This window comes from Athene cunicularia (genome assembly GCF_003259725.1).
Source record: "Athene cunicularia isolate RWA chromosome 1 unlocalized genomic scaffold, athCun1 chr1_part2, whole genome shotgun sequence".
In the NCBI taxonomy this organism is placed as follows: domain Eukaryota; kingdom Metazoa; phylum Chordata; class Aves; order Strigiformes; family Strigidae; genus Athene; species Athene cunicularia.
Window position 1 is genome coordinate 28,940,508 of NW_020799092.1, and position 27,911 is coordinate 28,968,418.

General features: G+C 39.4%; 1 protein-coding gene across 1 annotated transcript; it reads left to right on the forward strand.

The window, feature by feature from the left end:
- Positions 1-26,469, forward strand: ARFGAP3 (ADP ribosylation factor GTPase activating protein 3). Its single transcript, XM_026868419.1, has 15 exons — positions 1-116; positions 1,202-1,274; positions 2,961-3,092; positions 5,026-5,109; positions 7,356-7,443; positions 7,834-7,890; positions 9,619-9,665; positions 11,834-11,979; positions 15,476-15,601; positions 16,136-16,258; positions 18,571-18,708; positions 19,890-20,013; positions 21,015-21,105; positions 24,892-25,013; positions 25,627-26,469. Exons 2-15 carry the CDS (start codon positions 1,248-1,250, stop codon positions 25,642-25,644), a joined length of 1,323 nt encoding a protein of 440 aa, XP_026724220.1. The 5' UTR covers positions 1-116; positions 1,202-1,247; the 3' UTR covers positions 25,645-26,469.
- Positions 26,470-27,911: the final 1,442 nt, after the last annotated feature.

The following is a 27,911-nucleotide window of genomic DNA, read 5'->3' on the forward strand; positions in this document are numbered from 1 at the left end:
TGTTTTGACTGCGGAGCGAAGAACCCGAGCTGGGCAAGCATCACATACGGAGTTTTTCTCTGTATTGATTGTTCAGGGACCCATCGATCACTCGGTGTTCATTTGAGTTTCATTCGGTAAGTAGTTTGTGTATTTTTATAGTAAAAATTGCATCTTTTAATGCTTCTGTTTGTTTATTCAGACACCTGCTCAGAGAGGAAAAACCGTTCTTCTCTCAACTGCTGATTCAGACCTTTTTAATGTTTGTGTTGGCTTTGATGTATCTGATAGCTGCTTGGGAATTAGGGAAACAGGCAGAGCTCAGCAGAATTTGTACCACGCACCCATTACCGTTGCCTGCTGCTTGTGTTAGCAGGGCGCATTTGTTGGCAGCTCTGTTTCTGCACTGGAGGTGATGAAAATGAAGAACAGAGTAAGCACCTTGAATATTTTTATCGTTCCTCCAAATCAAGACTGTGGCAAATACTAGTTTATTATCTTCAGCAGTGTTTCAGCGTACAAAGATAATCGGAGCCCCAGCAAGCCCGTTCCGAGGGCTCGGGAGCATTTTGGCGGGTGTTTAGCTCAGTCTGTGGGTGCAGTGCCTCTGCACCCCGGCTGCTGCTCAGGTGAGTACCTGAGCTATGGCCTGTGGGCCCTTTTGGCCCGAGAAATAATGACATCTTTGAAACGCCACACTCTGCTTGAAGTGAGTGACAGAGGTGCGTCCAGGAATGGGTTGCAGATAAAAGCAGCCATTTTCAACCAGAGTTCTTCCTGTGCTGCCCTTTCACCACATACAAGAGGGTTACAGGAGGCCTCTCAGGAGTCCATTCCTAACAATCAGGGTGTTGCTGCGCTGAGCCCCATGTTTTTGTTGTGATACCACATTCCAGTTGTCATTTTGTCCGTTACATGTGCTGGTCACCTGCTGCTAACAGGGTTCGGATGTGATTCCTGAAAACGTATCGTATTGGTGCTTTCTAAAAGGGAAAACCTGTCAGCCAGAGGGTGCATGTTTTCCAAGCTTTTAGAGTTTGAAAAACTAACTGTGGCAGTTCTATATGGCTTTATTAATTTGTTTTGCACATTGTGTATTGTCACAGATTTTTTTTTTCAAAAAAAAAAAAAAAAAAGGAGGGGGGTGAGAAACAGCTTAAAAAAAAAAAAGGGTAGATTTTAAATGGCTTTGAAGATAACAAAAATGTTTTCCTTTGTTTAGATCTACAGAACTGGATTCCAATTGGTCTTGGTTTCAGCTGAGATGCATGCAGGTTGGAGGAAATGCGAATGCTGTACGTACTCCTGAGTATTTGCTTTGCACGTTGAAGCCTGTTGGGCTTGGAAGCTATTGGCTGTCCTTACTGGCTCACATCTTGGGAATATTTTTATTTTTCCAGTTCATTTCTCTAGGTTTTTTTTTCCCCCTCTTGTTTTTAAGAAATCCTTTGAACACTGATTTCATCCTTCATAATTCTTGCACTTTTCCATCTCGTTATAATCTGCAAATATTTTATTTTTTCTTAGTCATTAATAAAAATCACTGAAAAGGCCCAATCAGATTCCTTGTCAATATGCAATGCACCTAATTTAACAGGGAAACACTGACAGCTGCTGAAAGATGATTTCCAACAGCTTCTGAACCAAGCTTATGGCCATCTTCCCGTGTCCGTCTTTCCTTACATGGCTTGTGAAAACATCATGTCAAATCACATCACTGTCCAGAGCCCCTCTGAGGTCGAGATCTGGCTTACACCTTCAGTGCAGCTGAAGTGGAGATAAGACATGCTGCATGTCAGAGGGGAAACAGCAGTGGATCGGTTTGGGACAGTTCATCCTGGCTGTTACTTTCCACTTCATTTTTTATGTACTTACCAATAACTTTGTTACACAGTGGTTTTGTAAATTGAAGTTATGTTGACTGATGTATTATTCTCAACCTCCTTTTTAAAAGAGGATATTTTCCCTTATCAACTCTTTCAGAATCTTGTTCTTCCATGTTTTTTCAAAGATTGTCCACCAGTAACTGAGAGTGCTTCCCTAAGGTGACCCACTCAGTGTGTGAACATGCCATTTCCCTAAGCAGTTTTTCTACTCTTCTTCTAACTCCCTGCATGCTTTCCCCTTAACTTTCTTCATTTGTGCTTTCTCCTTAATGTTGTTTAAGAAACTTCACCCAAACTTGCTTTCCATAGGCTTTTTCTTACCAATCCACTTTCCTTAAGTCTAACACTTTAATATTCTGCTGTTTTTTCTTTTTTTTTTTTCCCTATTTCCATACAAAAAGAGATGGGTTTGGTTTACAAAAAAAAAGCTTGACTATCAAGTTCATAGAATATGTGATACCATTTGCTAGTCAATTCTAGGTACTGAGAAAATGATTTTTTTTTTTAAGATCTCCCAAACAACTTGTGGAAGTCTGATATAAATGTATTGATTTGCTTTTGTTCAGATCCTAAATCAGAATAAAATCTTTCTTTTATATTTTCATATTTGTATATAAATATGGATGCATATCTATGTGCATACACGCTTTTGTTTTGAAGGGAGACCACTTCTATAAGTCGTTTTGCTGTCTGTGCTGTTGAATATACATTGTTCTCTCTAGCATATGAGAGATGAAGTCAAGTGATGCCTTCTAGAATATCAGGAATGTCCTCTGAAGCACAGGTTTTGGCAATCAGTTTTACCTCTTCATTTCTACACTTAATTTCAGAACTAGGATTCTTTGCGTATGACAGCAAATTTGCGATTTGTATATGCTTTTAAAATGCCCCACTATTTGGTTTTTCTCTTCTTTGTATGTAAAGAGGTTGCCAGAATGGAGTTTTCTTTTTTATTTTGGAGATCTACATAGACTTCATTATTTAGAAGATTAGATTTAGGTAGAGGAGCAGAGTATTTTGCTGCGTTGTGATACATTTTTCTGTTAAATGGCATTAGTTTGTTCCTCATAGCGCTTTCTGTGTTGTGCTTCATAGTCTGCTTTTTTCCATCAACACGGATGCACAACAAATGATACCAATGCAAAGTACAACAGCCGTGGTGCTCAACTTTACAAGGAGAAGATTAAATCTCTTGCAACGCAGGCAACGAGGAAGCATGGTACTGATGTGAGTAGTGTGTGTCCCTGTCGTTAACGTTTCTGAAAAATTTTATCTTCGTTCTCCCTGGAGTCATTTGAAGTTTCTGGTTAGGAATGCAAAAGGTTGTCTGTCTTCAGGAGGTGCTGATACACACTACAGTGAATAGGCAAGCTGGGGAGTGAACTATTTGTAGCTTACCTTTTTTGTTTGAAAAACAATATTGAGATAGAGCTCAACTGGGTATTTCAGGATCATTTCTGGGTCGTACAAAACATTAATTTTAACACTTGCAGTAACTTACAGGAGTTCTGGGCAGAAACTTCGGGTGTTTTTCTAAATTACAACTTCTTTGTTTGCAGGTGTGCTCTAAAATTATATTAGTTGTATTGCATAACAAAAATGTCAGCGCTTCTCCATGTACAGTGGTTTTGGTTTTGCTTAGCTGGAACTGAAGTACTGAGAAGTGCAGCATGTAAAAGCATAAAAGTGCTAATAGATTTAACTACAAAATATTTGGAATTTAAGTGGTATTTGATTTGAACAGGTAAATGTGTGGTTTTGCTTTTTCCCTACAAAAATAATATTTGAAAAATAAGCAGGTTATCTATGTCCGGAACTTGCATTAAAAATGCTGAAACAGTTCATGCATGCTGTCAAAACGTTGTTAAACGTTTTAACATTGTTAAGTTTGACAACAGTTCTCTTCTTCATGCACAGAAAGCGTGTTTTGGTGGTTTAATTCAGCTTGTTAAAGTCTGACTGATTCATTTGGAGTTGATCAGATAAGTGGGAATTAAAAGCAGGAAAGCTTGTGGGTTTTTTTTCTAATACATACATCAAATAGCATGACATTTAATGGGTTATAATAGTTCTTTATCATAAGTGTTATAGACGATATAGTTCACATCACTAACTCCAGAGAGTATTTTTGACTTACTGAACAGCTTTAGGTGTAAAGCACCTTCAAGTAAATGTACCACGTGCATTTAAGTTGACAGGTTCCCTAAATGACACTGAAGAACTGCTGTTATCTTGCTTCAATTACAGATTCCCTCCAATTGTTTGATATTTGTGCATTTCTTATCTAAAAATTATAGTAAATATCTTTTTAAATTACGTACTTCAAGTTTAAGTGATTATGTGCTATTTAAACTGCTGAAGTAAATTATTCAGATAATTAGATTTAGTACCAGCCATTCCCTCCTCACATTTTTTAAAATTTCATCTCTACCGGTTAGTTAGAGTCAGTTGTTGAATGGTGAGATAAGCTCCTCTGTGCATTCGGTGACCTTGTTCACAGGGGTCATTGGTTTTGGTCACGTATCTCTTGCACATGGTAGAAGGAGCCGTGAGAAGTTCCGTGCCTGTGAGCGACCTTGGAGTGCAGGTCACAGGCGATGGTCGCGTCCTGCAGGGTGCTGAGGCTGGCCAGAGGCCCTGTGGGCCCTCCAGCCCGCCCCGAGATCAGGCATCCTGGGCAGAGCTCTGGGGGCTCGGGCCAGGGGCGAGGATTCACCAGAGGACCAGGCTACACCGATGCAGTTCTAGGGTCTGTTCCAGGCACTGCTAGTGTCATGTTTTCAGGGTTTTTTGCTTTGGGCAAAATAAGAATATTAGGAAGAAAATATCTCATATGAGAATATGAAAAAACTTACTTCTTACAAAGCTCTATAGCAATACTTAATGTTGACAGTGTTACTGCAGCAGAGCTTATACTGAGCATTTTGTTGGGAAGAAAATGGTTCATGTGAAGGAACATGTCAGAGATAGGAAATTTAAAAAAAGTAATGTCGTATATTGAAGCTCAAATTTGTAAGGAAAAACTATGTACCAGGAAACAAAAATCAATACATTTTTTACCTGGGGGAAAAAAAAAAAGAAGGTAGTGTTAAGATTAGTGCATTTGAAAAAAAAATACATTAATGCAATTGTCCTGCAATTCTCACTCTTTTAATTCTAGCTGTGGACGGATGGATGTGCAATGCCACCTGTGTCACCTCAAAACAAAGAGGAAGACTTTTTTGCATCTCATGTTTCTCCCAAGGTATAGATTACCTGTATTTCATTCTTGTTAACTTCCTAAACACTTAGGCTAGCTGTGTGTTCTGTGATGAAGATTAAACCCTGAAACAAAACCTTATAGAGAGAGGGTAAATCAGTGAGTTAACATTTATCTGCTTTTCCTTCTGTGGGTCTCAAAATTATTCCTGCATGTGAACCACTTTCTGAGGTGGTAATTTAGAATGACCCAAATAGTAGCTAAATGTGGAACGGAACTATCTTTTTTGTAGGCATACATTCCACTTGGACTCATGAGTCCTTGCTTGGGAGTGCTCTGATTGAAGTTTACTATGTGATAACTTCGGGTTTTAACCAGTAAAGTTTAACAGTTCTTAAAACATTTTCTGAGCAGAATCTTTTTTTTATCCCTCCAAAATACTTGCATCCTCTTTGACAATGTTAAAGTAACTTTCCAAAAGCTGCTGCTGCTGTTGGGTTTTGTTTCTTTGATCCTGCCTCCTTAAGGTGATAGATGCGGTGTTTATGTCAGAGTAATGTTTCAGAGACTCTTGAGTTTGGTATTTGAAAAATATCAGTGAAAGCAACTTCAGCAATTGTGATCTTCAACTTAGAGCAATTAAGTTACTACTACAGCTAGCGTTCTTAGATACTGCAACAATATTAAGCCTTCTAGTGTAATTACTTTCCAGTATAGTTGCAGTCTGTGAACACCTAAAACACAAGTATGACCATGAGGCATATTTTGGGATAGAGAAGAATTCAGAGAGCTTGGATATATCAGATTAGCCCTCATTGTGAAAACTCTTCACCAGTTCATATGTGTGTTAATTACCCTGGCATGATGCTGTGGTTGTGCATGTGCATCAGCAGCAAACAGTAAAAACCTGTGCAGGTTGCTCCTGTCTGCGCCTGGGCAAAGAACAGAGAAAATGAGAGGACATTTACTGACTTTCTAGTCCTTGGATGGTTAAGGGACCATCCATACTAGTCTCTGGATGGTTACGGGACCATCCTTTCTAGTCTATGGGAGCCTTAAGGTTGAAAAAGGTTTTTTTTTTCCTTTTGGTTATTCAGTTGTGACATTGCAAAATGTACCTTTTTTGTTGTATTTGTGAGTTGTCAAAAATTATGCATTTTAAGGGAAAATTCAGCCTTTTTGCTATTTATTTGTTTCATTTTAGGAACTTCTACTTCAGCCAGTATTTAAATGTCTTACAAAAATAAATTTCAGCATCTTTGAGACACTGAAAGAGTATTTGTATTTTACAGACTGGGAAGATTGCTGCATTACTCAGAAATGTTCATTGCAAAGACCAAAAAAACCCCAGTTATTTTGAATTCTCGTCTATTATCTTTAAAAAAAAAAAAAAAAAAAAAAAGGAGTATTTCTGTTTGCAAAAGGCAGCTTGGAAGAATTGTTTGCCATTGAGGGAGAAAAGCATAAACTGGTGCAATCCGAAGAGAAAGACATTTAAGCAGAAAAGTGTTGCAGATATTTTTGTGGTTGAGGACAAGAAGCAGGAACTTGATACAAACCCTCTTAAGAGAATGTATCGGTAGGATAAAGTAAACTTTCACATCAAACTTCCCAGGTAGCTGCAAAGGTAGGGGTAGAGACAAGCAGTCTACGTCCCTCAGGGCGAGAGTTTATTGGGTATGGGTGTTTGAGAGAGTTTTGAGATTGAGGTTTTGGGGAAGAATAAGCATGAACTGGCAGTGGCACAGCACTGGTGGAAAAGATAATACTAAGCAGATATTGTTGTGACCAGGTCATAAGGTCATAACCCTGTTGAGGAGGGTGTGTCTGAGGGCAGCGGGAGGGCTGCTCACATTGAAAATTGAGTGTTAGAGAATGGGAACTGCAAGAGCTTAGTGTGGGAAGAAGCTTGGTGATGATACATAGAGAAGAGATCCACATTTCTTGCACTGTATTACTGTTGTGAGTAAAGACAATTAATACCTGCCATACCATAAATAAATCTAAAGCACAATTAAAGTGCCTATCATGGTTTTGGATGGTAAACACACAGAAATCCCTGAGAGGGAGCTCAGGAGTGGTTTGAAACCAGCTCGCTTTAACAAGGGCAGGCATTGCTTGTAGCTTGAATGACTGCCCTTCTGAGAACAGACTTTAAACCTAGAAGCTGTAGTCATAAGAACCCAGTATTAACTAATCACTGATGCTGAGGCAGTCTTTGAGCTCAGTGCTCATATTTACCTGCTGTATCCTATTTTGTGTGCGTTTCTGATTTTGGGGTTTTTTTCAAGGTGAAGAATACAGAGCGGGTGCTATCAGAGGCAGAGCCAGATTCTCTACAGCAGAAAATTTCAGAAAATATTGCAGAATGCTATGAAGGTATGACTGATTCTTTGAGCTGCATTTTTCTGGTAGTCTCTTTGTTCAGTCTCTTTTTACCCTACTTTAATAGTTAAATAACCTAACCTTGCTATTAATACAAGAGTTTTAGGAGAGGAAGGACTTTTTAGAAGGGTTATGCTAGAATCTATGGGACTGCATGTTCCTTTAATAATGTTTAAATGCAAATTAAAATTTGATGAAAAAAAATTCAGATGAATCTTTGGGTGCCTGCAGCTCTTTTAGTGACTAGTAAAGCTGTGATAGAAATGACACACTGTGCTGTAGGTATCAAACAGTGCCCTGAGTACAGTGAGTTGTGATTTGGTATTTTAAGCACTTCTAAAGAGCCTTCTGATATTCTTACTCTAGTTACTCATTATGTTTTAGGACCAGAACATGGACCAAGTGTTGATTGCCTTAGCAGATCACCGAAAGCTGCATTAGGTAATGAGTGTAAGCAGAATCATAGTGTATTAAATACTCGTTTGAACAGAGAATGTGTGACTGGGAAGAGATGTGAATTCTTACTTTGATATCAGTGTGTGTGAATTAGTTGAAATCTGAATTTGTGTTACAACTTCTTCTGTTAAACAGTGTACTAGTACTAAGAAATGAATTTTAGTCAGTGTTGTTCTGGTTTTACCTATCTTCTCTCAGCCGACCTGATGAATTTAAATGCTGCAGGTATCACACCTACTAAAGGTGACTGTTAATGTTTTACACCTGTAGGTTGCTTTAAGTTCTGCATTTAAAGTGCACGGGTGGAATAGAGCATTGGGTTGCGACTAACAGCCTGTTGTTTTTGTTAAGTAAACACATCTTGTACTAATAGGTCAGTCTTTCTATCTAGATGTTTTTGCTCCCTTTTCAGGAAACTGAGCGTAACAATTCAAACTGGAAAAATCTTGTATTTGTAATACAATATTGTCAGTGTCCAGAGTCTTAATACACTATTCAGTGTTAAGTAAATTATTCTATATGTAAAAAAAGTTGAGGAATATAGAGTAGAACAGACTACATCAGTGACTGATCATTTTGACAATCATCCTGCAGGAGCAGGTTTCTGAGAATAGGGAATATTGATTCTCAGCAGCACAGGGGTAGTAAAGAAGTGGTGTCTGGGTCTAACTCAGTGCTTCGGGAAGGTATGATCGTCACCACTGTGTTTATGTTCACTTGGTTGGGGTTGGGTTTTGGTGGGGGGTTTTTTGAGAGGTGGAGGCTGGAAAAAATAGTTCATCACATACAATTCCTGGTTTTCTCATTTGTATCTTTAACACGTGTTCTCATAAAACAAGTGCTTTTCTTGTTTGTTTTGGACGTCACAAGTTCTATCTTATGTGAAGAAACTCTGTTCTGCGTGTGCCTGTTGCCAGCTAAATTTCAGCTCAAACCGTTTTTTTTGTACATACAAACATTCAGTAGATTTGTTGATTGAAAACGTGATTGTGGGGGATTTATCCTGGCTCAGGGTAGCTGGTGCAGTGCCTCAGAATGTGGAGAGTCCTGTTAGGGTCTTACTGAAAACATCGAAGTCAGGAGTTGTGTCAGACTTCACGCAAAGCAGAATGTGGGTTCGTTTCTGTGTTTCAGGATTTAATACAGAGGATTAAGGCTGGAACTTTAAAACTTTATGTATAAAGCCAGACTCCAAGTACTGTACTTAGGCGATTGGTCAAAGCTGTTCATGTAGTGGCAGAGTATGTTGTCACCTTTGATAATGCTTCTGATTTTGTTGATGATGATACAGGTGTGTTTTACCTGTGCCACTGGTGGGTTTAAACAGCCAATACCTTCTATCCAGGAAACGGTTCATCTTGGAAAGGGCACAGGATCAGGTGGACCTCTAGTCTGGTTCGGAATAGCAAAACCAGGTTTCTTGTGCTGTTTACTAGCAGGTACCTACAACTGAAAACTGGGTGGTAATTTTATCTCTGTTGTGTACTTGCAAGAGATACAATATCCTCAATCAGAGGCAGTTTGAGATATTCACAGAGCTGTTCCCCATAACTCAGTTTAGGATCTCAGGCTTGTAGTGTAGAAGCTGTAATACTTAAAGGCCTTAAAATAAATTCCAAAAGTTATTTTGAGGCTGATATTGTGGGAATTATCTTCTTCAGTTCTGGAATTAATAAAATTATATGTGAAGTAACGTACATTTAATCCTTGCAGAGAACACCACCTTCATAAAAAAGAAGCCAAATCAAGCTAAGAAGGGGGTAAGTAAAAATAAAAAAAAATGCGTATTTTAAACCGTGTTATAGATCTCTGGAAATGTGTAGATTACAATATAGAAATATATCATGTAAGTTAGCGCTAAACACTACTTGTATCTGTAACAATTTCTGAAACTAAAATGGAATTGAAAACCATTTCTATGTCAAAACAGTCAATGGTCTGTTTGAAAATGGGTTATTGTTAAGATTATTTTGTGTAACAGGTTGCTGTTATTATGTGGTAGAGTGCTTCAGATCTGTGGGTGGATTTCTGACCCCAGATAAATTCGGTCTGTTTACACGTGTAGAGCTTACAGAGCTGTCCAGACTTCCACATGTTGTGTAGCTGAGTGTCATTTTCTCTCTGCTGTCTGGACCTGAACAGCAGGTGATATTTTTTTTCAAAAATGAGAAAAATAAAAATGTCAAAGCATACACTGATGTCAAGATCTGTATCCCACTTCTTTTCATAGCCATTGTCTGAGCAGGTTCACTAGTGCCCCGTAACCTTGCCTCTCACTTGCTGATAATGGGTCACAGGGCTTCTTTAGGCTTTCACCTGAGTTAGTTGGCACTGCAATGTTTTTGTAGCAAATCCTGAAAACAGAGGGAGTTCCAGTAGCACTTTGGAGTGGCTAAATACACGTGTGATATAATCTGCCAGTACAAGGTGAGTCTGAGACATTCAGATCTGTGTTTCTGGAGCAGTCCTCACCTCATAGCACACAGCAGTATGGTGTTTGGTTGTATTTACAGGTAATTCTGGATAATTTCAAGATAGTTTACAGACTTGTCTCTGGATGGGGTCTTAGCACTTTCTTAGGCATCTGGTCTTTGTAAAGAAGGCATGAGGAGAGCTGAGTATTTCAGAGTGGTGGTTCAAGGAACCTGAGAACTGAATAAGACCACTCAAGATATCTCAGGATTTCTAGGAAAAGCTGTTTTGAATGTATGGCTCTTAAGGGCCAGTAAAACAGCCCTAGTGTTAGGCTGGGTGACAGTGTGTTACAGGGAGTCACTTCTTTTAAGTCTGGGCTATTGTATGGCAAAAGATTCTGAAGGTTTGTTGGAGTAGAATAATTTAGATTGAAACCTATTATTTCTTGCTCCCACTAGAGGGCCCTAATATGCAAGAGGAATTTCTTATTCTAAGCGGTACATGCCAGGTGTGTTCCCTTCCAGGGAGAAAAGCCAGACTGAGCTCACAGGCGCACACAGTTTGTGAGCTGTGGTGTCAGAGACAAAAACTGTATGTATGTAAGCCAGAGCTTTTACATGAAGACTTTAAAGCATTAAAAGGTTAAGATGTACTGTGAAAATTAATATTGCTGCAGTGTTGCAGATTAAAAACATGGGAGACTAACAGCGGTTTGTGTGCTGTGCCACTGTCTGAATCAGCATCACTGTATCTGTTCATCTTCGTAGTATTGAGTGTTTTTAAAATCTTTCAAAATCAGAATGAAAGAGTATGTATACCTGTATTGAAGTAATGTGAGCTAGAAATAGAATTATTTTAAAAGAACAAGTGCAAAACTGGAATCTCTCAGATTATGTGTTTATCTAAAAAAAGTTTACAATGCTTTGTCACATGCAAAGGCTAATCATGCATGCACACACATACAAAACTTGCATATTGCTCTCCTGCCATGAGTCAATAAATGCCTATGTACATGCTTATTAAATATATGTATAAATCAATGCTTAAGATAACACACTAGCACGGGCCAGTGAGAACTAATTCAAGAATCTTTGCCACTTTTAAATGTAAATCCTGAATTAAGTGAACGAGCACCAAAAGGTTCCATTGCAATGAGTTTTATTATGTTATTCCTATGCAACAAAATCATTCTTAAGAAACTAAAGTTGCACTTTACATTATAATATTTATTTGAACATGCCAAGCTCTGAACAATTGAAACTAATAATGGTTTCATTATCCTGTGATGCTTGGCCCCAGAGCTAGCTGAATTTGTAAGTTAGTAGAAGCATGTAGAGGGTCAAAACATGAAAAAATATCTTTTCTGTGCCAGATTTTCACTGTTGTTTGCCAATGCTCCCAAACAGAGTGTAGTGTTTGCTGTTGCTTTCAAAGTTGACTGTTCAGTCAGTTGAAGTGCTTGTGTCACTTACAATATTGGGGGTTTTGTTTTTTTGTTTTTCAATAAATCAAGCTTGGTGCCAAAAAAGGTGGTTTGGGGGCACAAAAAGTGAGCAGCCAGAGCTTTACTGAGATTGAAAAACAAGCACAAGCTGTAGATAAAATGAAGGAACAAGAGGATCTTCATAGCAGTAAGAAAACTGAGAAGGAAGAGCCGCTGTAAGTATGAATTATATGTACAATGGTGAACCATGAAGCCTAATTTCATGTTAATGAAGTAATTGTCAACATTTTAAATACTACCAAAGATTATCTCGTGCAAATAAAACTGCAGGTCTTGTTTTAAAAAGAAACTCAAATGTGGATGAGGTGGGCCAGACAGTAATTCCCCATGGCCCTTTTTTTTGCCATGGAGTATATGTTTCTACAGTTGATGATTTACTGTAGCAAAAGCCCAATGCTAATTTTAAAAGTAACCTTTAGTGTTATTGTTATTTGACACAAAATAAAAGAGACATTCTACTGATACATATGAATAAAATGTGAAAGAAATCTAAAATACGTTAACTTTAATTATTACCACAGCAGACTCTTGCCACTTGAACTTCCTTTACCCCATGCTAGTTACCTAGTTTATTTTGTTTTGGCGTAGTGAACTGGATACTTTAAAAAAAATAGTCTTTCTAAGAGCACAGGGAACATACAAATATTCAGCTTTATTTGTACTTGCTGGGTAAGAGTTCCTGTGCTGAAGGCAGGGGGTAGTTTAGGTATGACTTGAATTGCCTGCTTGAGTTTCAGCTGGCTTATGCTGGAACTGCCTTCATTTTCACCAAAACCCTTTAAATATTTTTGTCTGAGGCCTCAAATCAGTTAGTCCCATCTTAATTAATAAATACTCAGCCCTAAAGCTCAGAGGGTGCCCTTCCTGATTCCTTCCACTACATTTCTTTGCTACGTGTTTTGGTTTTTAACATTTTGTTATATGTCATCAAAGATGTTAGTGTACACTTTTACTGTTACAAAGCTTAATGTCCTCTCAAGTGCTAAAATGCATAATTTTTACAACCTATTGAGAAGTTTTCTGAATTATTACATCATTAGAGGATCACTTGAAGCTCACAGTACCAAGCTCTTTGGTCTGTAATCTCCTCCCTACTCCTTTTGCTTACTTTTATGTAGCCTCTGCAGAAATGGATGTTTTGTGTGCGTCAGAAATACTAGTCACGAGGGGATCGTTCATTTTTCAAGAAGTATTTTTACCCCAAAGTCAGTGATTGCCAAAAACTGCCAGTAGAGTGGCTCAGGAACAGACTACTAAGAGTCCAGAAAAATGTTTGCTCATTATTATTTATTCTTTTATGATATTATCTTTAATGTTATAATTCAGTTTGGAAGAAAGTCCCAAGTAGTGATGCATTTTTTTTGTCAGAAATGTATAAATCTGTATAGATCCAAGGCAACCTTTAGTATAAGGTCGCTGCAACCTTTCAGCAGTGGCCAGAACCCTCTAAAACTGCCTGCAGACATGAGGGGTGCAGTACTCTTCAGTTTATGGATCCTGTCCCAGTAGAGGCCAGACAACTGTGCTTCCCTTGAGATTAACTTTTTGGATTTTTAACTGTAGATGGCAGTATGTACCAAAATTACAGAAGGGTGAGTACTTTTTAAATTACATTTGCTTCCAACTAATCTGTGTGGTGGTTTCCATTTTAAAAGCTTGAGTAATGAGCTTTAGTAAATGAATTCAGTGTGGCTTGGTTACACGGTGGGCATGGAAGTGATGCTTTTGTAGTCTAGTGCTTAGAAAGAGAAAGAGTCCTGAGGCTTAAAACTTAAAACGTGATTTTATAATTGGTATAGTTTCTTTATTTCCTGCTGTGGGCTGACAAGAGTCACTTTAAAAACAAATTATCAGGATCCCTATTTGTTTTAATCAATAATAAATATGATTTTTGATGTTCATGAAAACAGATGTCATAGGGTGGGCTGTTAATCTTTCTACTTAAAGTGCTGGGTAGATTTTGTCAATAGCAGTTTCAAGTTGAATTTTAGAGAACATTTTCAATTTTCTGTGTAACAGTTGATCCTATACTGTAAGAATTGTTTTAAAATGTCCCTGAACATACTCCGTGCTTTGAAGGTTTATTTTTCTGATTCTGTTGGTTTCAAAAGTCATTCCACAGATGGCATCCTGGTTCGTATCTGACTTTTATTGTTACAAGCATCTGAACATAAGATGTAGTGATTTTTTTTTTTAGTTCTGGCTCCAAGTCCTCTGAAAGCCCTGAAGGATGCCTGATCATCATGGGGCTGAGATGGCTCTCTCCTCCTTTTTGAGATGCCTCATCTGTGGGGGAGCTATGTCCCGTTCCTTATCACAGGCTGGTGCCCCTGTTCCTTGTCTGTGAGGGAAGGCCATCAGCTGCTGAGCCCTTTCCGTTCTGAGAGGTGCAGCCACAGCAAAGCTCCTGCCTTGCCGGGGATGCACGAACCAGCAGGGTGGGAGCTTTGGTAGGGGCACCTGCTACTCCTGGTTAAAGTGAAGTCGGTATGGCTGGGGCCAGAACAAATCAAGCTGGGAAGAGCCTGTTTCAGTTACCCGATAGTTAAAGAGACACAGAGGAAGAAAATACTCCTTGGTCAAAAACTTGGGTTTTTTCATTCCTGCTTCTGCACAAGATGGACAGAAAGTTCCAAGGGGTTTCAGACTCAGGTACTTCCTTTCTGCTTGCAGCAGGACGTCTACCAGCAGCATCCTCAATCTGATTTACCTTTCTTCTGGTAGTGTTCATTTGGGTTTTATGCCAGCCAGAACTTATGAATTAAAATACTGTTGCATTGCTCATTAAACTTAGTATTTGCATCCCTTTTAACCCAACAAATTAAATTTAAGCAGGGTTTCTACAATTCTGTAATCAAGATTAGAAACCTCTGTCTCTGCTACACCGGTGTAGTTAAGATCATTTTGAGGTATAGGAAGGTTCATGGCATCTCAGAAAGACAGCTTACGATGTCTGAACTGTGAGGATGTTCCAGATGACAAATGTGTTGCCAGCTGTGCAGGAAATGGTAAGTTTTGGATGCTTCAGAGTTTCCATAACACAGAATATATTCCATTTGGGGAGCACAAAGACTCTGTCCTCCCCTCTTCGGGCACAGGGGAGGGCAGCATCAATAGAGGAGCGTGGTCTAGCACTTGTCTCAGGAGTGTATCTGTGACGAGTGTTCAAAGCTCTGAGAGCACGAAGAGGGCGAAGGGAGGGAGACGTGGCCAGGCCAGGCTGCGTGTTGGGGGAGTGTTACTGGTGGTGTTTCGTGAGTGCCACAGGACTGTAGTGTGTCACAGCTGGGTAATTTTGACAGTTATTGGGTGTCACGTAGAATTAGAACTGTGGAAAAAAAGACTCTTTCAGTTTGATGTAATGATGATGCAAAACTGTTCTCTGAGTTTCAGCAGTCGCACGTTTCACATTTGCTTTGAAGAAGACTACCTGCCCATACAGACCAGGGGGCCGTTTGGACAGTCATCTCTGCTGGCTTCCCATCCGTATAGTTGGGATTTAATCCAATTAATAATGAATATTTTCAGCAAGCACAGAACATACAAAATACAGTGATATAACATATATTGTTAATTTTCTACCCGTGTTACCGGGTTGGGTGTTCAGTGTAGCATTTTCTAGTCACATGTTAACTGTATGTTTTGTTCTAGTGTATCGTCTTTACGGTTGGCCTACAGAGACCTTGATATTAACACAAAAGAAGAAAAGTTAAATCTGTCTGGTAAGAAGAAAACTGAATTGGAGAGACTTGGCATGGGATTTGGCAGCAACAGAAGGTATGTGAAGTTCTGTAAACTGTATGCAGTTATCCTTCGTTTTACTTAGGAAATTAAAAAAATAAAGTGTGTTATGGAAACTTAATATCATCAAAGAATCTAGTATTTTTCAAGGGGAAGGGGCAGCATTGCTGCTGATAGATTTAAGTTCTAACCCGCCGAAAGGTGTTAACCTGAACTGTAGGGTGTCAGTAGGGTGTTCGCCTCGTTAGCTGACTTGGGGGAGGCACTCAGGATGCTTTCAGTGAACAGTACCAACCTATGTACAGTCTGTCTTCCACAAGAAAAGGTCACACTGCTGTGTTTTCCAGCTGTTGGAATGGTCTGTGTGTTCAGAAGTCCTTGTCACCATTTCAGAGAACTATAGCTGAGTTTCCCATGGCTTTTTTTGTTTTCATTCCTCCTTTCTAAATGTTTGTATAGCTTGGGCTTTATCAGCAAGCTTCAGAAACTAGATTTGGGCTTTCATTTCTTTCATTTTTAGGGTGTGAGCTTTGTCATCTGTTTACATAGTTATTTTCTTCCTGTCCCCAGTGGCATTTCTCACTCAGTCACCTCAGATATGCAAACAATAGAGCAGGAAACGCCTGCAATTGCAAAGCTGAAGAAAAAGTACGCTGATGATGTCGAAGACTCGTATTTCTCTTCTAGTTCAAGGTAATGTATAAGCTTTTTATTTTGAGTGGGAGTAGAAGTATATGCAAGGTACATGTTCATATATACACAATATAACTGGAACTTAAGATCAAGCCAGAAGACAGTTGGGCGTGTCTGCGCACGTCGTGTATTCCTGGGGAACATCGGAATCAGAAAAGATGTGAAATAGTTGACCTTACTTCCGTGATGGACGTATTGATAAAGAAGATGAGTTACTTTTTCTGAGGAGAAGGTAGTCTAAAAATCTGAACTATGTGTTTAGGGATCTTGTCTTGTTTGGGGGTCTAGTCTCTGCTTGCACAGAGAGTTGCCATATAGGCTTTTATTTGCTGTATACCGAATCCAGTGAATTTTTTGTCAGAATGACTTGTGTTCATTCTTTCTTTTTTCTTTCTTTCTTGCGGTACTGTCTTCAACTTTCAATTTAATTTTAAACGAATATCAATGTCTGATACTAGATAGACTACAGTTGCCTCATGTATGCATGCTGATGCAAACAAATTAAATCTTTGAGGTATTGTGCCTTGGATATATTGTGTAGATCTCTGCAGTCTTATTTGACAGACTTTTATGTATCTGACATAAGATGTAAGCAAAAACCAAACGACGAGTTTTAGATCACAGTATGAATGCAATGCAAATTATAAAATACTGTTCTTGAGAGGGAGAAGAAAAATAATTAGTCCTACAGGCACTAATTGCAATGAAACAGCTGTTTCTGGACTAATAGAAACAGGTGCTGCTTTTATAAACTGCCTTTATTGGATTGGTGCCACAGAAACATGAAAAATTGTACCTAATTACTCGTAGACAGGCAAATAAAAACACAAAAGCCTTTGTGTCATAGCTTTGTAGTGTAATCACGGGTGGCAGAAATGCAAATGTGGCACCAAGCAAGCTGGGAGCAGTCTTGTAAAATAAAACATACCATTTCAGAGCTTCCCTATTGTTCCTTGAAAAGAACTGTTACTGCTCTCAAATTATTCATAAGCCTACTAGCAGGCAAAGGATAAATAATGGAAGAGGCTTTTTAATGTGTTTTGGTTCAATGATTAGGAGATAAATTGTATCCTAGCAGCTCCCAGCTCTTGTTCTTCTGGTTATAGGAATAGTAGAGTCTAATTGGAGTTGGTCTACAAATTCATTCCCTTTGAAGAAAGTGTAAAGTCAGATTGTTGGATTTGGTAAGGTCTGTAAGGTGGTTATTATCCTTTGTTCCAGGCTGTGACTTTGAAATAGAGGTAAACTAATTTTAATATCATCTTTGTATGTGCCCAAAAGCAAAATAATCATACTGGATATTAGAGTGCTGATAAATATCTGTAAATTAAGCAAGCTAAATGTCTCAAGGTTTAGATAATTGAAGCCTCCCAAAATACTTGGATTTTTATTTTTCTTTTTGCTACAATTAATAAAATTCTTTTTTTTCCTTTTTTTTCTGTTTGTGTTTTCCCTGCAGTTTTGATATGCAAGAGAAGATTGTCTTCTTAAATTAAGGCTCACTTTTAAGAAATATGTTCTTCAGCATTGTTTTAATAAAGCGTGTTATAAAACTCAGAGCTACTTAATATTTGTATTAAATGAAGAAAAACCACAGAACCAGGGACAAGAGCTTTCCTTGCTGTTCTGAACTATGTTTATTTATGCCTCAGCAGATGGGAGAAGATTCTGTGTTTGTGTGTTCACAGATTGACGTGTATGGGGCTGTGAGATCAGCCACAAACAGCCCCTTGGCTAGAAAATGTCACCCCCCGTGGGAGCACGGCACGGTTGGGTGCCAGGGGTTGGCTGGTTGCTCCTGGATCTCTGGAGTGTTCACAGTGCCTTGAACGTTGCGGTGGCGTTTTTCACAGCTGGTGTCTTAGCACAGAGTCAAGAGCGCCAGCCTCTTAGAGCAGGGTTGTCAGGGTGCCATGCCTGCAGGGTCCATCCTGAACGTTTTTTAGGGTCGCTCTTAAACCAGCCAGGGACCCTGACAGCGTTCTTCCCGGTGCTTTCCCCAGCGCCAAAGAAGATGTAACACTTTGAAGTCATGAGAACTCTGCTCGTTGCGGTGGGACCGTGTCTTTCAGGCTGTCCACTGCATATTCATGACCATATTCAGCCTAAAGAAAGGCTGAACTTTTTGGTCAGTTGAGTACGTGTGTGTAAAACCAAAACTCCATTGGATTCAACTGCAGAAAGCTTCTAACCAATATTATGAAATCCAGATTCACCACCATTGTGCTGAAAACTTACGTGCTACTGAACACTTATTATAGCAATATTTACCTAACAATATAAAGTTCCCACTTTTCTTTTTCTTCTTTTAGGTACTATGATTCTTCAGATTTGAGGAGCAGCACTTTCTCTAAATGGGATGACAATTCAGATTCTTTTTGGAAGAAAGAAAATAATAGCAGAGATGTCGATATAATGTTAACTTCAAAAAGTACAGGATTTTCAGACAGGTATACCAAGAAAACCTGGGTGATTTTTGTACAGAAAGCCCAAGCTTGTCAATAGGATTTAAGTCCTGGTCATAATAGTGGGATTTTTTTTTTTTCAGGCAACTTTCTGGCTGAATTTCTTTTATGAGCTGAAATTCCTATTTACATTTTAAGCATTTCTCTGCTTTGCTAAGTGCTGTACAGTATACGTACGTGTACTGGAGGTAATTTCCAACGTGTTCCATCAAAAAAAGTAGTAGACAAAAGATGTGGAGAGAAACTCAAATATTTGCAGTGTTCTGAGAGCATAGTTGCTTTACTTGCTTTGTTTATTGCGTAATGAACCAAAGAGAACCCAGTTACCAAAGGAGCAAAAGTACTCAGCTGTTAGGATCAAGGTGTTGAAGATACTTTCAAACAACAGGTCTAGTTGTTGTGAGGATAAAAAAAAAATCTATTTCTTTTTTCACAGCTGTGTTTTTATCTTTGTAATCAAGTGGAAAATGTAAGAATGTGGGGGTTTGTGTGCTCAGTTGATGTTTTCTACTTCTGTTCTTACTTAAAACTGTGTTTTTCATTTACCTGTAAAATGCAGTTTGTGCACTTAAGTACAACTGCCTCTTTTTTAACGCAAGCATGTTTGTTGTTTCCTAAAGAGTGGACCATGATGCATATTACACAAAACAGGGATTATTCATGTCTGCAACGCTCTTACTTCCTTATTTCAGTACCTTTTTTTTAAGTAAAAAAAGGCAAGTGTTGAATATGTATGTTTGAAGTGGAAGGCGTTCAAAGAACACTGAGCCTTCTTGTGCCATTGCATTTTAATCTGAATTTCACTAACATTGTGGTCTGGGTTTTTTGAGCTTTTGTAGAAGTAGTCTGTCCTTGTTCACATAATTTAGCTTGCTTTTTAAATGAACTCTGAACATAAACATACAAGATTAATGAATTTGAAGTACTATATGCTCAGCAACTTGTAAACCTGTCACTGAAATTTTATTCGCTGTTCCTATCAACTTAGTTATCTGAATTTCTTTATCCTGGGCTGATACTGATTTAATTTTTATTAAAAAAAAATAATCACTATTATACTTTTAGGCTTCACAAAGCAAAGATGATAGTGTTTCTTGTTTGATTTATTGCATTCTGCCATGATGTAAATAAGTTATGCTCACTAATGCAGTTTATTTTTCTTTTAGGCCTGCGTCTCGTCGTAAGCCTGACTATGAACCATCTTTAAACACAGATGAGGCACAAAAGAAATTTGGCAATGTAAAAGCAATTTCATCAGACATGTATTTTGGAAGGCAAGATCATGCTGATGTAAGTAGGAAGCAGTGATAAATATTTTTGAATGTTAAAATATTCTTTGACTATGAACATGATGTTCTTTATATAAAGAGAAGCCAGCAAATAGTTAAAATGGGTAGAGTTGGTAAGCTTATGGAATTATGTCCACTTGAATATTTGTTTGATAGAAATGTACAAGTTTCTGGTAACTCTGATAATTCAGTATTTCATTTTAAGGAGTTGCAGCTGCAGGTAGGACCGTGCCTCTGACATCCTCCTCTGCTGATCAAAGTGGTAGACTGTGATTCAGCAGTGTTTATGTTTGAAAGAACCAGCCTGATGCTGAGTGAAGGCATACCTCGTTGGTTCTAAAAACCCAGACTGGTGCCAACAAACCGTTGCTAAAACAGCTGTCCTCTCTGTATTTGTTACATGGAAACATTATTGTAAGGCTAACTGAGCAGATAAATCGATCAACAAATGACATATAATTGAACCAGCCTAGGAATAAAAACCCGATTAATATTATTTTGGAGGTGAGGGATCATTTTTGAACTATTATAAATGAAAAAATTAACAATGTAAAGAGTAATGTAAAAAAATATAATCAATGTATTACCATTCCCAGGGAACTAGAAAAAGTTGGATTGAAGACATCACGTGGTTGGAAGGGTTAATGATGCTAACTGCAGTGCTTTTTCCCTATCCTACCCAACCACTCCATTTCACATTTTTTAGTTGTTCTAATGGTTGCATAGTTTTTCAGCAATTTCAGTGTAGCTAACAATGAGTAGGCCTCTTGGTGTTGCAGTGATAAATGTCACTCTTTGATCAACTCAGAAATGAGTTGAGCTGATGACAGACTAATGTAAGTCATGGGAAGGCTACAAAATGGGAACAACTGTCAGAGCAGCCAACTTCAGCTGGATCTGTATGTTCTAAAACTGTATGTATAATCTCACAAGTTATCTGACCTGACCTTGAAAGATGACAGCATACTGTTACAATACTTTCTCTTCTCAAATCTTTTCTAGTATGAAGCAAGGGCGCGACTAGAAAGACTTTCTGGAAGCTCATCAATAAGTTCAGCTGACTTGTTTGAAGATCAGAAAAAACAACCAGCAGGTACCTATTGAACAGAGTGAGAATCTGTATCATGGGGTGAGGATGTTCCGTACTCTGATTCTAGTTACACTCTCAGCTGGCTGTTGCTGTATTCTGCAAGAAGTGTGCAGGTGCTGTATGCATTAGTATTGCTAATAAGTCAAGCATAACAGGTGTAGTCATTATTTTAAAAAAATAATAATTCATTATTCAAAAAACCCACTTTCTTAAATTTCACATTCTGCATTTTCAGTTCAGTAAGTTCTATATTTTATACTGTTTTTTTACATGACTTGTTGCAAATAATAGACTAACTATATCGCAAATAATTGTTAGCAAAGGAAAACTGTAATATTTTGTTATAAAAACAAATGTGGTAACACCTAAATTGACTATCAGTTGGGCTTTTTTTTAATAAGTTACCATAAGTAACTTAACCTATTTATATATGTGAAAATAGCTGTTGCAATAGTATTGAATCTAAGAAGAATTTTAAATAAAATGTTAGTGGCCTTGAAATTCCCGTGTAGTCTGTTGCATGGCATATCCATTCTTCAGAATATCTGCTTCTAACTGCCAAATGACTAAGGAAATTCTTCAGTTGGTTTGTCTGTTTAAAAGATTTGTTGGAACCCCTTACGTTGGAGAGTATAGTTCATCAAATTAGACAGGAAGAAGAACTAGGTTAGATTGTCTGAAAAGCAGCTCCGTAGGCTATTGAAAATATCTCATGTTTTCTTTCCAGCACCCTTTTTGAGTAGTACAATACTGTGAAATAGAACAAGTAGGAAATACTGGAACGTTTTATTGACTTGATCAGTTAGGTTTCATTCCTTAACTTGTGAAGAAATGGAAAAAAAAATATTGCAGAACTTGAAATCTGTGAGTAATTATATAAATAGACTGGAAAAGCAAACAGTCTGCAGCATCTGATTTTACTTTGGAGAAGTTGGAGGAAAAAACCATACATGTGACTGTTCAGCTTTGATCCCCTGAAAGCATGTTTTGACTACATGGGCTAGTAGGGAAGTAACTCCTGTTACCAGCTACTTAAACTGGATTTTAGTAATTGAAATGTAAAAATATAAATAAAATTAAGGAGGGGAGGAGACATAAAGCAGAAATTACAGTAACTTAGCCACTTGAAAGTGCATTTGCAACATGGTGTCATACTTGTGCTTAAAGATGTGGGGAACGTAAGCAAAGAAATGGTGTTTCTTTCTGAATTTGTAAACTGTGTTTTCAATAACACATGGGATTGTGATAGCATATTATTTTATTTCTTGTTGACTAGAACTTTCTTTGTCCTTTTAATTTTCTTGGCATATAAATTATTTTATATGGAATTAACTATTTGTGTGGGGTTTTTACACAGTAATGGATAAGAGAATGAACTAGGAAAAGGTAAATATAAGTTAAAGATGGAACACATTGTGTGATATGATATATATATATATATATATATATCTCTGTGTGTGTATATATATGAATGTGCCTTTCTATGTACACATCTATATATGTGATAAAATTCTCACCATATTCTGAGTAAGGGTACTTCTAGGCAATTATATAATGTTTATTGTGTGTACGTGAATTGTGCACACACGATTATTCATCACTGACCACTTGGAAAGGTTCTTGGGGCTTGTGGGGAGATGCAGAGATGCATAATAATGGGATGAGAAATACCTGCCTGCAGCTCGAGGTCGGTTACTCTGTGACTGGCATGGAACCCAATTCTAAGTTTAAAGTTATATTACAAAGACTAAACCTGCTAAATTCTGTGGGTTGTTAACTGCTCTAAAATAATAGTGAGGAAAAAATACACCAGGAATTATTATTATGTATATTATAAATTCACAGTATATTCAGTCTACACAGTCTTCCTTTCCTGCATGTCTTTCTGTAACACCCCTCACCGCAAAGACTGTCCTTTGACAGTGTCCCTTCTTGGAGAGGTTTGGCTGCACTGAGAGCTTCTCTGCCCTTGGATCAATGCCACGGCCATCATTAGTCCCATAAAATAAAGGTAATCAGGAGACTGGAGGCTGGCAACAAAACCACTGCTGTAATTCTGGGGTCCTTGCCAGGATAAAATGTCCTTTGAGTCTAAAGTTGTTTTTATGAGCCCTGCTGAGATTTTAGGGTAGAACAGTTTGGGGATGCTTGCTTTTGTGCACATTGCTGTAGGAGCTGTTTTACCACAAAGGCTGTGAGGAAACGCCTTTGCTTTGTGTTATTTCAGACCTGTTGCTTATGAAAGATGGCGTGTCAGGTGGGTGACTGTGATTTCCCTTAAAATCAGCATCTACGAGAAAAGGAGTTGCCTGCCTGCCTCATTCACAATAAGTTTTTCAGACAACCATGCATAACCAGAAAAACACGAGAAAATTCACGTGGCGGAGAAGTGGTTAGAGCTTTTCTCAAGTTATTTAGATCTGCAAATTTTATGTCCGTAACTCTGACTTGAACAATGGAAGTGCTGAAGCTTTTGGTAACTGGGACGGGTGGTAAGGAAGTCAGAGTTGACAGGTAGGGCTGTCTCGGTGACAGCGGATGTTTGCAAATACTGGAGGAGAGGTGTGCCCGTGCGTTAGAAGCCCTCAGCCAGCCTCAGGGGATGGAGGGGAAGCTCTCTGGAAGGGGCTGTGCTGCCAGCCGCCCGCCCAGCCCAGGCGGAGCGCATGCCTCGCGGGCAGGCCTTGCCGGGCCCTGCCAAGGCGCCTGCCGTCCCTCTCGGGGCAGAGGAGCTGCGGGCCCTGCCGGGGGCGAGGAAGGGCCGCGGGCACTGTCCCGTCCCGCGGGGACCTGCTGTCCCCGGGGGCTGCGAAGCCAGCTGCCGGCGGGCGGCCTCAGCTCCGCCCCAGTCCCAGTCCCCAGCTGGGCAGCGCTGGCCGGCGGCGGCTCTGACCTGGGGCCGCAGGCTGCAGCCTCCATTTTGAAAGGAGTCTGTCTGGGGCTGCTTCCTCTGGGGAGCCCCGTTTACCTCCGCGATCGTGGCTGTGTGATGCTGCTTTACAGGACCACAGAATTCTCTAAGTTGGAGAAGATCTTCCAGTCCAGCCATGAACCCATGAACAGTCCCCAGCTGTTGACTGCCATTTGTGCCTGTTACGGTGTAGGTGTTTCACACTGGCGCCTGCCGGTGATTCTGCTCACAGATGGGTGGGGGACTGCGATTGTTAGCCTGTCAGCACTTACCATGCAGGTGGTTTTGAAAGCGACGGGATTTCTGTTATCTTTAGGCCTGTACTTTTCACAGCAGCGTAGAGCTAACGCTGGCCAAACCGTATTTGCTTTAGGGAAGGCTGGACTGCCAGCTTTTCTTTGGAGTTTTAAAACTAACTTACCCTGACTAATTTCTATAGAATTTTCCAAGCCTCAGATGTAGTACTGCAAAAGATGTGGGTATATAGAGCATGCAAAGCCTACAGTGCACCCAAATAGGGCTCGTTCGTCCTTGAATTGCAAGGCGATGACAGCTGTCTGGGGTACAGCATAGAGAGCGCTGCAGCAGAGGGAAAGTGCAGAATAAGTTATATATTACCCAAACATTAATTGCTCGGCTGGGAATACAAAGTGTAGAAGATGACACTCTGGGTGGAATTATGAACAACTGAAAAAAAATTTAAAGGAAGATGTATTTAAGAAATTTGAGGTCTGTGCCTAGTGATTAAATTTTACAGTATCGATCAGACATTGGTATTTAGTCTTCCTAGTAGTATATTGTACTTAGGAGGAAAAAAAGGGCTGCTTTTAATATAAAACTCTGTTTTCTTCTTGTGTGTGTGTGTGTTCTCCTTTTAGGGAGCTACAATATTACAAATGTCCTGCCTTCAGCTCCTGATATAGCTCAGTTTAAACAAGGAGTGAAATCAGTGGCTGGAAAACTTTCTGTACTTGCTAATGGAGTCATGACATCTATACAGGTTAGTAAAAATATTACAATATATTAACCATCAGTCAAAGTATTTTTGTAGGGATTTAGTGTCGTGGATCATGCCATCTTCAGGGAGAAGAGAATGAATTTGGTTTGTAGACCTCACATGGCAGATATTTTTCCTTATGTAGTTTATTTCCTTACTTAAAACTGAAACAGAAATTCCATCATGGAAATTATTTGCTGTCACTTTATTTTTAAAGAAATAATAGTTCATAACTCAGGATAGAATAATTTAGTTGGAAGAGACCTACAGTGGTCACCTAGCCCAGCTCTTGTATTGAATTGACTTGACAGTAATACCTTTAATATATGTTTGTGCTCAAAATTGGGAGATCCAGGCCTCAGTAGCTTAAAGTATGCTTCATGCTCCACTTAGTTCACATTTCCAGTAGGAGGTCAGTGGGAGCTTTCAGGTCTTTGAAAATCAGGCTAATTATCCTGGAGTTGAACTGTAAGCTCGAGTTCCTGGAAGCACCGGTCAATTTTCATTAAGTCTTTAAGAATTAAAACCAGTTATTTTACAAATGTAAGTAAAACTGGTGGTTTTTTTTTTCAGTGGGAAACATACTCAGGTCTGTCTGGTTCTTCTGCTTTTCTAGGATCGATATGGTTCATAACATCTTTGGATTGACATCCTACACTAAAGAAGGGTTTCTCTTCAGATACACAAGTAATCACACTGCTGATTCCAATGAAGGTTGCCTTAAGACTGATGTTTTCACTTGTTCCAGCATATTTGTTTCCTTGCGCAGCTTTCTGGCTCAGCCTTTTCTTACTGCTATTTCATCTTTACAGAGCGGAAATCTTGCAGCAACTTGTTACATTGCACATGATCCTTTTTTTTTTTTTTTTTCTTTTTTTCCTCCTTTACAGTCTTGTATTTCTTAGCAACCTTAATGTTAGATGTTAGGAAGTCTATTTTATTACTGTTTTGGGCTGTGAGGCAGGAAAGAGAAAGAGGGATGAGCACATACATTGGAAATGAGGCTTCCTAATGGCAGCCTCAGCGCAGCTGCATCCTTGCTTGCCAGACATAACTTGTCTTCTGACTGTCTTATGAGCTGTGGAGAAGAAAATGTAAATTAAGCATATGCTGAGGTGGTATTTAGTGGACTGTAGCAAAATATAGAATTAAGTTAAACCTGCGCTTATCAGGAAGTAGAAGCTCTTGCAGCCGTAAATTGATGTGCATTAAAATGATGGGGAATTAGTGTTTTAAAACAATATTCCTGCTAGAAAATTTTATGCTTAGATGTGAGGTATGGAGAAGGCAAGACACATGGTATATTGAATGGTGGATTTCATCTTGTCATGGGAACAACCTATTTATTCCTAGTTTGCAACATTACAAAAAATGGCAATATAGAATCCTTAAGTGCTTTTTAAAAATCTGTATTGTGTACAAATTGAAAAAAAAAAAAGGGCCTAATAGAGTAGTTAATTAAACACTTATTAAAAATGTTTAGAACAATCTTAGGTTTTTGATAAATTATGAAATAATGAATGAGGAAGTAGCGGGGCTGTGTTTTAGACAGTCTAGAATTTATTGCTGATGACATCCTGTATAAAAATGATTATGACCTTAAAGAAAAAAAACTCACAACCAAGAATGAGCTCAAGCTAATTCCACTCTGTAACTATTTCTCAACTCAAATAAAAACAATTGATATAAACTTATTTTTAAATTAAATTTCTATGTGTAGACAGCAATCTCCAGCTTTCTAAATGCTGCCATCTGTATTCTGTCCATACAATGGTAAAATTAGCCTTTAATTTCAATTAGTGAAACTAGCTTTCTTATTAAATTGCTATAGTGATTTAGAAATCACAAACTAAGGCTGGGGTAGAAAGTAAGCTACTGTATTGAAATACTACATTTAAATACAGCTAAGTGTATACCTGTACTTGTTTTTTAATTTCTAGTTGCTTCCTATATCTAACTTGCAGTTCGGGTAACTTTCTCTTCTGGCTCTTGCATTTAGGTTTATTAATCCCAACAGGATCTTAATTTTTTAGGAGCAGTACGATATCATAGAATCATAGAAAGATTTGGGTTAAAGCTCATCCATCCCACCCCCTGCCCTGGGCAGGGCCACCTTCCCCCAGCCCAGGTTGCCCAAAGCCTCGTCCAACCTGGCCTTGAGCCCTTCCAGGGAGGGGGCAGCCACAGCTTCTCTGGACAGCCTGTGCCAGGGCCTCACCCCCCTCACAGGGGAGAATTTTTGCCTTAGGTCTCATCTAAATCTGCCCTCTGTCAGTTTAAACCGTTGCCCCTCTTCCTGTCCCTGTCCCCTCCTGGCCCAGCCTGGGTTTGTGCTGGGGTTGCCCCGGCCCATGGGCAGGACCTTGCTCTTGGCCTTGTTGCACTCCCTGAGGTCGGCCCGTCCCCCCTCCTCCAGCCTGCCCAGGTCCCTCTGGCTGGGTCCTTCCCCCGGCCTGTGCCCCCACACACAGCTCGCTGTCGGGGGGAACGTGCTGAGGGGGCCTCGACCCACTGTCCCTGTCCCCAGCAAAGATGTTCAACTGGTCCCGACCCCTGAGGACGCCGCTGGTCCCCACTCTGCGGTGGGACGTGGAGCTGTTGACGGTGACTCTGAGTGTGTCCAGCCAGCCAGTTCCTGATCCACCGAGTGCTCTGGCCATCAGGTCCACGACTCCGATTTAGAGCCCAGGGTGTGGTGTGGGACAGTGTCAGATGATCTGCACAAGTCCAGGGAGGTGACATCAGTTGCTCTTGCCTTACCCACCGGCTCTGTAACCCCCTCGTAGGCACCACCAGCTCTGTCGGGCAGGATTTGCCCTTAGTGAGGCCACACTGGCTGTCACCAGTCACCTGCTTATTTTCCACGTGCCCCAGCAGAGTTTCCAGGAGGATCCACTCCAT